The sequence below is a fragment of the Oncorhynchus tshawytscha genome, linkage group LG12 (assembly GCF_018296145.1).
Source record: "Oncorhynchus tshawytscha isolate Ot180627B linkage group LG12, Otsh_v2.0, whole genome shotgun sequence".
In the NCBI taxonomy this organism is placed as follows: domain Eukaryota; kingdom Metazoa; phylum Chordata; class Actinopteri; order Salmoniformes; family Salmonidae; genus Oncorhynchus; species Oncorhynchus tshawytscha.
In genome coordinates, this window is record NC_056440.1 from 17,174,195 (window position 1) to 17,187,634 (window position 13,440).

The 13,440-nt window shown below is 42.3% G+C and overlaps 1 protein-coding gene across 1 annotated transcript; it reads left to right on the forward strand.

The window, feature by feature from the left end:
* The first annotated feature begins 1,785 nt into the window (after positions 1-1,785).
* On the forward strand, positions 1,786-12,946 carry LOC112262629 (polyadenylate-binding protein-interacting protein 1). Its single transcript, XM_024438283.2, has 11 exons — positions 1,786-2,149; positions 7,195-7,343; positions 7,680-7,877; positions 7,997-8,109; positions 8,224-8,335; positions 8,657-8,782; positions 9,011-9,117; positions 9,325-9,439; positions 9,656-9,710; positions 9,793-9,874; positions 11,068-12,946. The coding sequence occupies exons 1-11, from the start codon at positions 1,960-1,962 to the stop codon at positions 11,153-11,155; spliced, it is 1,335 nt and encodes a 444-aa protein (XP_024294051.1). The 5' UTR covers positions 1,786-1,959; the 3' UTR covers positions 11,156-12,946.
* Positions 12,947-13,440: the final 494 nt, after the last annotated feature.

Sequence of the window (13,440 nt, forward strand, 5' to 3'; positions counted from 1 at the left end):
ACTGGAATTGTGAATTATATGTTAAATAAACAATTGTTGGAAAGATTACTGTGTCATGCACAAAGTAGATGTCCTAACCGACTTGCCAAAACTATAGTTTGTTAACAAGAAATGTGTGGAGTGGTTGAAAAACAAGTTTCAATGACTCCAACCTAAGTATATGTAAACTTCCGACTTCACCTGTATTATTATTATTTATGAACTGTGTCTCCCCACCCACTTCCTCCTTTAATTGTCATCAAATAGTCTAATCAATGACAGCTGTCAGATGTCAGATCAAAAGACTAAGGGGAGAATGTTAACACCACGAAAGTCCCGTGCCTCTCTCATCCTGTTTTTGAACATCTAATTGTATCTATGTAAGGGTGTGCAATTGGGAAAAGAGCACAAAGTGCGTGCAAAACTAACATGAAAGACAGACCGTTTCCAAAATTCCCAGATTTATCCCATTTAACTAGAGACCGTGATTCCTGGTCTGGAGCTACTGTGAAGATGCTTGGAGCTACTGCAGGAGGCCAGGGATCATGATGGTATTTGCTTTGAGCTTGAACTGCACATATTGTCCCTGTAATTATGGTTTATGGACTCACAACGAATTATCAACGCTTTTGAATGTTGCAATGCAATCCAACATAGGGTATTGTAGCATCGCTCGCTATATGAGTCATATTACAATTCCCAACTATCATGGTATTGGTGCAATGCGTAGGGTGTTTGCTTCCCTGCCCCTCAGGGTTTGCTTCCCTGCCCCTCGTGGTTTGCTTCCCTGCCCCTCGGGGTTTGCTTCCCTGCCCCTCGGGGTTTGCTTCCCTGCCCCTCAGGGTTTGCTTCCCTGCCCCTCGTGGTTTGCTTCCCTGCCCCTCGTGGTTTGCTTCCCTGCCCCTCGGGGTTTGCTTCCCTGCCCCTCGGGGTTTGCTTACCTGCCCCACCATTTGCAAGAATACTAACAAATGTATTCCTGCCCAGTCCAAAATGAACCCCTATCGGAGCTACTAGTGTGCGCGGCTTTTCCTTTAAACTAATTGCACTGAACACACACAGTGCTGCTGCTGGCTATACCAACTCTAGCTAGTCTATTACTCCTTCGTGGATTCCTAAAGGTATTGTCATCTTTCATCTTGTACGCATTCCCAGGACTTGACTTGTGAATGTTTGAACTCCCTCCAAGACACCCATTTTGCAATAACAGAAAATAGGGGCCGTAATCTTTTATCAAAGTGGGTCTCCACATTTCTGCAAGGGGTATGATCTTTGACATAATGTGATCCAGCTTTGGGAAACAAGTGGAAAATGACTGGAGGCTAAACAATTAATGAATGCCTCTTCTGAGTTCTGGTGTAACACACATGGCTATAGTGGGCAGCTACTGAGAGAGCAGGGGGAGAGCGGCACATGTGAGGGTTGGTTTGATCCACAGGATTCTGATTCCGCTCTCTGATGCATCTGTAGTTTTATTGTAGAATGGGAGGTATGTGTTTATTACTTGAACACCCCACTCGCTTTCATTGCTGAAGAAACTGCGTCACATCTAACATGATGTTAGATAACACATACAGTATGTGTATTAGCTAGTTAAACATACTTTCTTGCTTCAGACAGATCAAAGTAGGCTTCCTGTGACTTTTTCCCAGGTTACCTAGTACGCTCAATGACGTATAGGCTCTGCACTGTTGGTGCTCTACCGCTCCCCTCCCGTAGAGGGCGACAACACGTTCACACGGTTATAGATCAACTCAGCCGATATCGGATTTGTTGAAGGAAGTAGCCCTTACAGAAATATGTTGTAATATCCGTTCGAGAACATAAAGTAGCTGGCTTGCTAGTAAATATGGAAATGAGGGAGGGTGAGTGAGGCCAAACTAAATAATTCCGTAACAAGTGATTGGAATTGCCAAACCGCCTACGTTTTTTTCTTTTGCGCCTCACCGAAAAGGTCATAACACAAAAAAAGCAACAGAGATGACTGAGAATTTCGACCGAGCTCCAGGCGCTGGTAGAGCCCATATAAAGCCAAGAAGCCCCGGCCTTGCAGATGTAAGAGACGGGGACGCCACATCTGTTTTCAACCAGCGTGAGCCTCTTCGGCAACCTCGGACTTCTCCACCTTTGACTGAGAACAACCCAAACAATAGTGAAGCTATCGGCGGAGGTAAGATTTTCTGCCGGATCAACTTTGCATTTACCCATTTGCTTTAGCTGGCTATGTGTGTTAACAAGTTAGCTAGGTAACTAGCCCGAACAACTAATGGTACTAGGCTAACATTGTCGCGACCGAGGTAAAGACAGTTTGATATGCAGTTGAGGAATATTCAATGTACCAACACTACATGTACTAGACATTCCCACATACAGTATTTTTTACAATTTTATTTCACCTTTATTCAACAAGGTAAGCCAGTTGAGAACACGTTCTCATTTACAACTGCGATCTGGCCAAGATAAAGCAAAGCAGTGCGACACAAACAAGAGTTACACATGGGATAAACAAACAGTCAATAACACAATAGAAAAGTCTATATACAGTGTGTGCAAATTAAGTAAGATTAGGGAGGTAAGGCAATAAAAAGATTAGGGAGGTAAAGCCGTAGTGGCAAAATAATTACAATTTCGCAATTAAACACTGGAGTGATAGAAGTGCAGAAGATGAATGTGCAAGTAGAGATACTGGGGTGCAAAGGAGCAAAAAAAAGAGAACAATATGGCGATGAGGTAGTTGGATGGGCTATTTACAGATGGGCTATGTACAGGTGCAATGATATGTAAGCTGCTCTGATAGCTGATGCTTAAAGATAGTGAGGGAGATATGAATTTTCAGCTTCGGTGATTTTTGCCATTCATTCCACTCATTGGCAGCAGAGAACTGGAAGGAAAGGTGGCCAAAGGAGTAATTGGCTTTGGGGGTGACCAGTGAAATATACCTGCTGGAGCACGTGCTACGGGTGGGTGCTGCAATGGTGACCAGTGAGCTGAGATAAGGCAGGGCTTTACCTAGCAAGGACTTATAGAATACCTGGAGCCAGTGGGTTTGACGACGAATATGAAGCAAGGGCCAGCCAACGAGAGCATATAGGTTGCAGTGGTGGGTATTTTGGGGGTTTTGGTGATGAAACGGATGGCACTGTGATAGACTGCATCCAATTTGCTGAGTAGAGTGTTGGAGGCTATTTTGTAAATGACATCGCCGAAGTCAAAGATCGGTAGGATGGTCAGTATTTTTGTTATCATGAGTGAAGGATGCTTTGTTGTGAAGTAGGAAGCCGATGCTACATGTAATTTTGGATTGGAGATGCTTAATATGGGTCTGGAAGGAGAGTTTACAGTCTAACCAGACACCTAGGTATTTGTAGTTGTCCACATATTCTAAGTCAGAACCGTCCATAGTAGTGATGCTAGGCGGGCAGGCAGGTGTGGTCAGCGATCGGTTGAAGAGCATGCATTTAGTTTTAGAGTTGTATGGCATTGAAGCTCGTCTGGAGGTTAGTTAATAACCTCTTATGGGCAGGTGGGACGGTAGCATCCCACCTGGCCAACATCCGGTGAAATTGCAGAGTGCGAAATACAAACTACAGAATTATAAATATTTAACTTAAATAAAATCACAAATTAAGATTAATTTTGATGTATTAACTTCTTGTTAATCCAGCCGCTGTGTCAGATTTCAAAAAGGCTTTATGGTGAAAGCACACCATGCGATTATTTGAGGACAGCGCCGTGCGTACAAAAACATTTCAACCAGGCAGGTGCGCCACGAAAGTCGGAAATAGCGATATAATAAATGCCTTACATTTGATCTTCTTCAGTTGGCACTCCAAAAGGTCCCAGATACATCACAAATGATCGTTTTGTTCGATAATGTCCTTTCTTTATATCCATAAAAACTCAGTTTAGCAGGTGCGCTTCAGTCAATAATCCACCCAGTTTCCCTCCATCAAAATGCATACAAAATGAATCCCAAACATTACTAATAAACTTTTCCTCACAGACATAATTTTAACCGTTTTAGAAACTTTAGAGTGTTTTCTATCCAAATCTACCAAGTATATGCATATCCTAGCTTCTGGGCCTGAGTAACAGGCAGTTTACTTTGGGCACGCTTTTCATCCGGACTTGAAAATACTGCCCCCTACCCAAGAGAGGTTAACACAGTGTCCAAAGAAGAGCCAGAAGTATACCGAATGGTGTCGTCTGCATAGAGAATCACCAGCCGCAAGAGCGACATCATTGATGTATACAGAGAAAAGAGTTGGCCCGAGAATTGATCCCTGTGGCACCCCCATAGAGACTGTCAGAGGTCCGGACAACAGGCCCTCCGATTTGACACACTGAACTCTGTCTGAGAAATAGTTGGTGAACCCGGAGAGGCAGTCATTTGAGAAACCAAGGCTGCTGACTCTGCCAATAAGAATGCAGTGATTGACAGAGTCGAAAGCCTTGGCCAGGTCAATGAATTCGCTGCACAGTATTGTCTTTTGTCGATGGCGGTTATGATATTGTTTAGGACCTTGAGCGTGGCTGAGTTGCACCCATGACCAGCTCGGAAATCAAAATGCATAGCAGAGAAGTTATGGTGGGATTCGAAATGGTCGGTGATCTATTTATTAACTTGGCTTTCGAAGACATTTTAGAAAGCCAGGGTAGGATAGATATGGGCCTGTAGCAGTTTGGGTCTAGAGTGTCTCCCCCTTTGAAGAGGGGGATGACCGTGGCAGCTTTCCAATCTTTGGGGATCTCAGACGATACGAAAAAGAGGTTGAACAGGCTAGTAATCGGGGTTGCAACAATTGCGGCGGATAATTGTAGAAAGAGAGGGTCCAGATTGTCTAGCCCAGCTGATTTGTAGGGGTCCAGATTTTGCAGCTTTGACAGAACATCAGCTGTCTGGATTTGGGTGAAGGAGAAATGGGGGAGGCTTGGGTAAATTGCTGTGGGGGTGCAGAGCTGTTGACCAGGGTAGCCAGGTGGAAAGCAAGGTCAGCTGTAGAAAAATGCTTATTGAAATTCTTGATATTTGTAGATTTATCGGTGTTGACAGTGTTTCCTAGTCTCAGTGCAGTGGGCAGCTGGGAGGAGATGCTCTTATTCTCCATGGACTTTAGTTTTTCCTGAACTTTTTGGAGTTTGTGCTACAGGATGCAAATTCCTGTTTGAAAAAGGAAAACAAAGGCTAGCTAATTGCCTGTGTATATTGGTTCCTAACTTCCTTGAAAAGTTGCATATCGCGGGGGGCTATTTGATGTTAATGCAGTACGCCAAAGGATGTATTTGTGCTGGTCAAGGGCAGTCCGGTCTGGAGAGAACCAAGGGCTATATCTGTTCCTGGTTCTACATTTTTTGAATGGGGCATGCTTATTTATGATGGTGAGGAAAGCACTTTTAAAGAATACCCAGGCATCCTCTACTGACGGGATGAGGTCAATATCCTTCCAGGATACCCGGGCCAGGTCGAATAGAGGGGCCTGCTCGCTGAAGTGTTTAAGGGAGCGTTTGACTGTGATGCGGGGTGGTCGTTTGACCACGGACCCATTACGGACGCAGGCAATGAAGCAGTGATCACTGAGATCCTGGTTGAAGACAGAAGAGGTGTATTTAGAGAACAGGTTGGTCGGGATGATATCTATGAGGGTGCCCAAGTTTACGGATTTAGGATTGTACCTGGTAAATTCCATGATAATTTGTGTGAGATTGAGGGCTGTCCAGCAGGGTCAACCAAAAACACTTGGCCTGATGGTTCATGCAGATACTGGGGAAGCAATATAGAAATGTATTGATCCCTTAAATGATTTCACTATTAAATGACCCATATCACAACCTTCATACCTCTTCACAAAAATGTACCTAAATCAATTTTGGAAAAAGGACAAAAAGAAACTCACAAGATGTAGGAATTTATTTTCCTAGTTAGAAATAGTAGGCCATGCATCAAATAACTATTTTCATCAGAAAAGTGAACTGTCAAATGCGCTATTGCATTTTGTAAGTTGTCTGCAGGTCGCTTGTTGTGAATGCACTCAAATATCAAGTCATTATCAGGTTATGTAAACTGCGTTCTAATACTCAACGTAGAAGGATTTGTCTTAATGTGCAGTATATGAAAGTGATGCTATGAAAATGACTTTTTCACGTTATCAAGCTCACTCTGACAAATCCCTGCCTTTTACTGTGATTAAAAAGAGCATATGAAACATTGTTTTTCATGAGGCCTACCTGTGTGCCTTCCTTTAAGCACCTCTGTTCGAACACCTCTCCTGTCCTTGATGCATAGCACATGCAGCCAGTTGCGGCTCTTTTCAGTGTCCATGTGAAAGATGGTTATTGCGAGGCTGTTAACTTTAACATTTTTTTTTTTGACAACCATGTAAAATGAAGGCCTGCAAAGCTTACAGATTTAAGTCTAATAGCATGAGATGAAAGTAGACTAACATCAGAGTGTCTGATTATGAAGGTATAGCCAGTGGACATTCTGAACCTTGTTTGAGGTCAGTAGGTCACATGACCAAGGAGCTATTGAAATACAAAATTTAGAAAAATTAATGTAAAATCATATGAGATGAAAATGGACAAACTTAAGCATGTGCAATATAGAAGGGTAGTCAGTGGACAAACTGAACCTTGTTTGAAGTCATTAGGTCACATGACCAAGGACCTATTAATATCTTAAATGTAGAGAAATGTACTTTGTTTATGCTCCCTAACTAATTCAACTAGGAGTACAAAATGCTGCTCAAATTTCCACATGTTTATTGGCTTTGGAAAGTGTATTAATGTCCAAATTGTGAAAATAAGACCTGTCCAATGTTGTGCACAATTTTTCCAACATTACGACACTTATTTGGAGTCTGTAGCTCAAGTGGTTTGAAAGCTATTGAGGTTTGAAAGCACTAATATCCGTTGAATATCCAACTTGAAACTGTCTTTACCTTGGTGCTAGAGCACCCAAACTGTCATCGTTTAAAACGCCCCTAGAACACTTACCTAAATAGCTAACTAACTAGTTGCACCTGTCACTAAATTTAAAAGTCAGTGACTTAGCTGCTAAATGAAGCTCAAGGACGGTGGCCAAATCACGTCACATGACAAGCTAGGTCCCTGCCACTGAGTGTCCCTGTTACAGGGCAAGCACATTACTTCATGTGCCACCCAGACCTTTATTGCTAGTTACATGTTCTTAAAATAAATCTTAATTTGCTTCCTCAGAATGCAGAAGCCCAAGCAAACCCCACCAATTCATTCACAACCACAGCACTCCTGGCTCCAAAGTGAAAAGTGTGGACTCTCCAGTGAATACCTCCATTCTGTCAGCCAATGCACCGGAGTTCTACCCTGCTAGCTTCTCCCCCTATGAGGTATGAAAGCAGTGGTCCTGGAAACCCACCCAGGGTGCAGGCTTTTGTTCCAGTCCAGTACTCCTAACACACCTGGTTCAACTAGGGTAATCACTAAGCCCCTTATTAAATTACATCTGGGGTGCTGGGTTGGAACAAAGTCAGCACACCCTGTAATAATGGATACTGACCGATTGGGTTGCCTAGTGTCTGCACTTTACATTATAAGGACCAAACTAATCAATTACCTCATCCACAACTAATGAGTAGCTCTCAGCTGGAGGTACTGGCTGTAGCTACTAGCTAGTTTCTATGTTTTTCACGTATCTTCTATTACCAGTGTTCTCCATTTTAAAGGAATCCGTTTCGGAGGATGGAGGTGATGGCTATTATACTGAGATGACATTGGCTGAATTGGTTGAGGAGTTTCTCAGCTACCTAAACTCCTCGCCGGGGTCCTTTGAGACGGACATTGAGCACATGGTAAACATGCTGAACAGCTGGGTTACTACTGAGGAGACGTTGCAAGAACTGGTGGAACTCATCTACACACAAGTATGTGTATCAACACACACACACAGTTCGGTCATCTACGAGCGACGTCTATACTGTAGTTTACTGTATTTAGTGTCATTTAAAAAAATGTGTTCTGTTCATTTTGTTTATTTTTGCAGTCTACTGCTATCCCCAATTTCTCATACACTGGGGCAAGGCTCTGTAACTTCCTGTCTCATAACCTCGTACTCAGCCCAGCAAGTGGAAACTTTCGTCAGCTTTTACTAAAACGGTGAGCTTTGTTAGTATAATTTCATCACCATCTTAATCCTGTTGCTTCACCACAAGAAACCCTTGTAGCCATTTATACAGAAACCCCCTCTTGCTCTGTATCTGGGTGCTGTAGGTGTCGGACAGAGTATGAACAGAGGGACGTAGCGGTGCGAGGAGACCAGGAGACACAGAAGAAGTTCCAGGCCTATGTGCTCTTTCTGGGGGAGCTCTATCTCAGACTGGAGGTGAGCAGGAGCACCGTTGTCCTGTCCCAGGATTTTGGGGGCATTTATGCATCTGTTGAATTGAGCTGAATTTAATTTGGTAAAAACATATACAGCAAAATGTACATTGTATTCCAGAACAAAAGCACTTAAAAGTATCCATTAAAACACTTATTTCCCAAGTGACACTCGATTTTAAAAACTATTTCCATTTCAGCCCCTCACAACTTTGACACTTGCCTCCCATAACCCAACCTCCTTCCATAACCCCTCCCCTAGATCCATTTTGAGTTGATAATAAACCCTAGAGAATGACAGAACCTGACCTCTTGGTTGTCTCAGTTAAAGAGTGCGAAGGGGCCTCCGTCCAGAGCTGAGATCCTGCTAATCGCCCTGAGGGAGCTGATGAATTCCCTCTTCTCTAACCCAGTGGATGGAAACCTCATCTGTGCTGTCAAACTGCTTAAGGTGATTTCGCAAGTTTTCTGATCTCTAAATTCAAGCTGACTCAAGGTTCCACGTCATCTGTGGTACAGTTATTTACTGTGTTTCAAGAAAAATCTGTAGGCCATCATCCCAAGTGAATGGAAAATATTGTATTGTATTACAATGTAATAATGTTTATTGTTAAGTTTGTTATAATGCGAAAGACAAATTCCCCTTTGTTGTATTGTTTATCTGTGATGTCTTCTGTAGTTGACCGGCTCGGTTCTGGAGGATGTGTGGAAAGAGAAAGGGAAGTCTGACATGGACCAGCTAGTCCAGAGGATTGAGAACATTGTACTGGATGCCCAGTGCAGCAGGTGTGCATGTGAGATGAATAAAGAGACTGTTTAGTAGAAACACTCTTGTCAAAACTACCTCTGCCAAATGAATGGTTCTTAGATTGGATTAGATAAAAGCTGGTTGTATGAATGAATGACTGACTGACTGTCTGTGTGAAGGAGATGTTATTGATGCTGAGTGAGTGATTGGTCCAATGAATATAGGACTGTCTGTGTGTCCATCAGAGATGTGAAGCAGATGTTATTGCGGCTGGTGGAGCTGAGGTCTAGTAACTGGGGCAGAGTCCATGCTGCTGCTGCTTCTGACGCTACACCTGACAATGACCCCAACTACTTTATGGTGAGGAGTTGGGGCTAGAAAACAACACTACTCCCTCCATCTAATCTTCTAAACTTCTCAAGTTTCAAGCCAGCTCCCAGCTTTAACCCGTGATCCAAAAGGAATTGACACCGATCTACCATTTTGGGAAACTGGTTTAATGTTCACATTTTTAATTTCATGCCTACTAACCTTTTCACCGCTGTTCTTTGTGTCTTTGTGCATTTCTCCTCTCAGAATGAGCCTACGTTCTACACTGCAGACGGCACTCCCTTCACAGCAGCCGACCCTGGTGAGTATATCGACATTATTCATCAAGGTAAAACCCTGCAAAAGCTTTGCATTGTCCCTAAAGGTATGTTTTTGTGTTACAGAATATTCAGAAAAATACCAGGATATCTTGGATCGGGAAGATGACTGTTTCCCAGAGGACTGTGAAGAGAATGGAAATGAATCGTGAGTATAGCTAAATGACAAATGTACATGTGTTAATTGTCTATACCGTGATTAGTTGTGGTCATGATATTTGCTTTTTCAGTGGACTCGGTTGGTTTCTCGTGTGAGTCATTGTGATACTGAATCCGTAAAATATATGTATCTGTGGATCTAGAATATTCCTCTGTAGTTCTAGAATGCTATTGTGTAGTTCTTGAATATCTCTCTGCAGTCCTATAATTTTTTGTGGGAGCCAGTCAAACACACCAAATAGGTCAGACAATCCAGTGCCGTAGTTACTAATACACTGTAGGATTGGTCTTGTGACCTTTTTCCCTCATCGCCCATATCATGTGTCCATATGCCAAGGTCACATGACCTGAGAGCAGCATGAGGTCGTTAACTTGTGGGGCCAGTATGGGTCAGTGTGATTGTCTTGCCCACAATGCAACAGGGGAAGCCAGAGCCTCTGATTCCGACTAGTCAGCAGATGGACCAGAAAGGGGGCTTAGCTGACACCTGTCTACCCCTCACTCAACTCAAATGTTATTTGTCACATGCGCTGAATACAACAGGTGTAGACCTTACCGTGAAATTCTTACTTTCAAGCCCTTAACCACCAATGCAGTTCAAGAAATAGTTAAGAAAATATTTACTAAATAAACTAAAGTAAAAAGTAACACAAAACAATAAGGAGGCTATATACAGGGGTACCGGTACTGAGTCAATGTGGAGGCTATATACAGGGGTACCGGTACTGAGTCAATGTGCAAGGGTACAGGTTAGTCCAGGTCATTTGTACATGTAGGTAGGGGTAAAGTGACTATGCATAGATAATAAACAGTGAGTGGCAGCAGTGTAAAAAGAAAGGGGGGGATCAATGTAAATAGTCCGGGTGACCATTTGATTAATTGTTCAGCAGTCTTATTGTTCAGGTGTCTTATGGATTGAGGGTAGAAGCTGTTAAGGAGCCTTTTGGACCTAGACTTGGCAATTTGTTACTGCTTGCCATGCGGTAGCAGAGAGAACAGTCTATGACTTGAGTCTTTGACAATTATTTGGCCTTTCCACTGTTTGTGTTTGTCTTTTCCTTTGAAGGACTGTGACTTTGATCTTTAGTTGTACACTGAAACAAACCTGTATATAACCTTCATGAATTTGCCTGCACTTTATTCAGTTAATTCTGAATGAATATACATTGTTTTGTGTTCCAGGTCGTTCAATGACGAGGATGAGATGGACCCTGAGATCGAGGAAGCTTTTGAGAAGTTCTGCCTAGAGTCAGAGAGGAGACGACGATGAGAGCGCTGCGACCGACTGAGCTGGCACATAACTTTCGAGTTCGACATGCTGGAATGTTTGCGACTGGAAAAAATCGAAGAACTAGCCTTTTTTTTTTTTTAATACAATTTGCTCTTCCTGGCAGTTCACAGATTTTCTTCTGGATTTGTGTTGGTTGGAAGATGGGGACAATCAACTGCATCAATAATCCGCTGAGTTATACGGACTGTTCTGAGTTCGTATTTTTTGGGGGGTGGGTGGAGTTCCTTCTCTGCTTTTGCTTCTTTCAGAAACACTTATTTCCCTTGGTCTTCGTCTTAACGCCACAGGGAAAATGTGTGCTGTGGATTTGAAACACTGTTTACACAGCCACCATAAAAACCCAACTCTAGATATAGAAAGAAAATATATTTTTCTTCCTGTCCACACTCAGTGACCCATATCATATTTGTGCATTCACATTGATGTAGCCTCTGAAGTAGCACACAGATGCAATGCTCATTTCCTGTTACTTTCCATTTTGGGGTGGTTGTCCTGATAACTGCAGACAATTGGCAAAAAACCCCACTTCAGAGCAAAAAAATCTGATAAGAGCATCCAGAATGAGGGCACACATAGATAATCCAGATGGTATCAGGTTGAGGTCCACATATGGATGTGTTATTAATCTCAAGTCAAAAGACCAGATTCCATGGGGTTTTGTGGTGTTTACACATTAGGGAAAATAGCAGATGGGTATCAGATGTGCAAGTAATTGACAATCTGAATGGGCTTCCTATGTAAACTTATCTCAACAGCAGAGTAGACAACTAACTGTATAATCAATGACAGAACATGGGGTCAGCTCCAGGAATACTGCAAGGGCTTATTCAGTTGGAGGCGACACTCAGACTTGCAGATACAAATGTGATGTATAGAACGGACACTGCACTGCATCGGATGTTGCTACAGGGTACAACAGGGTAAATAAATACAGTATTCAAGAGAATTGTATGTTCTCTATAGTACATCAGCTTTCAGTGTATAGAATGTTGCACTACTGGACTCCAGGGCCATTTAGTTAATTATACATCTGTGAGGAGTTGGCCATTTATTTCAGTTTGATGGTCAACCACCCATTATCAGTCTATGCATTTTAAGGTGGTGGATTTGTGCAACTAACAAAGGAGTTTAAAGTACTGAATACAGGCAAGTGGCAGCAAACGGGCCATAAAAGAGAACACAAAAGTTACTTTGAATTTAGGGGTGTTTTTGTTCTCCCTTTTACAGGTTCAAAGTAGCGTTTTTAGAATGCAAAGTTATTTCACAGAATTGTTGAGTAGTACAGTTCTGTCTCTTGCTGGGAAGTGGGAACGGGGTCATTTTGAATCCAATTTGTCTGTTGAACAAGGCTTTAACACCTTTGCAGTCGGCAGTTTGGAACTGATTAAGAGACCACTGCAACAGAAATCTCTCAGGACGGATTCCACAATATATTCTTAGTTTGTATCATCATCAATTGATGAACCCCCATACAAAGGAATGTTTGTTTTATACGTTTGTAAATAATATTCATAGTATTGTTTGTCTGCAATAAATTCTTCATAATATGAATATTTCACACACTAGTCTAGCTAGACATCCATCATATTGGCGACAAGATGTTCATGCGAATATTCTAAAATCTGCATTATAACAATATGCACATTTTCCCACTAGTGTTTGCCGCAAACAGGCTTGTTGCTGATAAAAGTCAGTGCGTGATGACATGGTGTACACAAAATGTACTTTTTTGCTGAAATTTTCAAGTACCAAATAAAATCTAAAGTTTAATGTGTTTCTTCACATTTTCAACTCTACCGATAGTTTTGTCACACATAAGTAGTAGTAAAATACTAGTAAAATAAAGGTAAAAAAAAAAAAAAAAGGTGCGCTCTAGCCAACAGCTCGCTGATACAGTGCTGGTAGGCTAGTCTACATGTTGACATTATTATGGATTAGGGCGGCAGCGTAGCATAGTGGTTAGAGCGTTGGACTAGTAACCGGAAGGTTGCGACAGGTACCCGCTGACAAGGTACAAATCTGTCGTTCTGCCCCTGAACAGGCAGTTAACCCACTGTTCCCAGGCCGTCATTGAAAATAAGAATGTGTTCTTAACTGACTTGCCTGGTTAAATAAAGGTAAAATAAAAAGATAAATTAAAAGCAAGAATATTTGTCAAATGGCAGTCAAGCATCGATCATCATGTCACCAGAATAAGACCCTCGATATTTATTGGAAAGGAGCATCAAGATCGCCGTGCACTTTCACCACCCTGTGAAATGCAT

Bases quoted from the DNA above. Each gene is read 5' to 3' on its own strand.
- LOC112262629 (XM_024438283.2), top strand. From the start codon at position 1,960: ATGACTGAGAATTTCGACCGAGCTCCAGGCGCTGGTAGAGCCCATATA. The intron at 9,440-9,655 runs GTGAGGAGTTGG...TTCTCCTCTCAG, and splicing joins ATGACCCCAACTACTTTATG to AATGAGCCTACGTTCTACAC. The intron at 9,711-9,792 runs GTGAGTATATCG...TTTGTGTTACAG, and splicing joins CTTCACAGCAGCCGACCCTG to AATATTCAGAAAAATACCAG.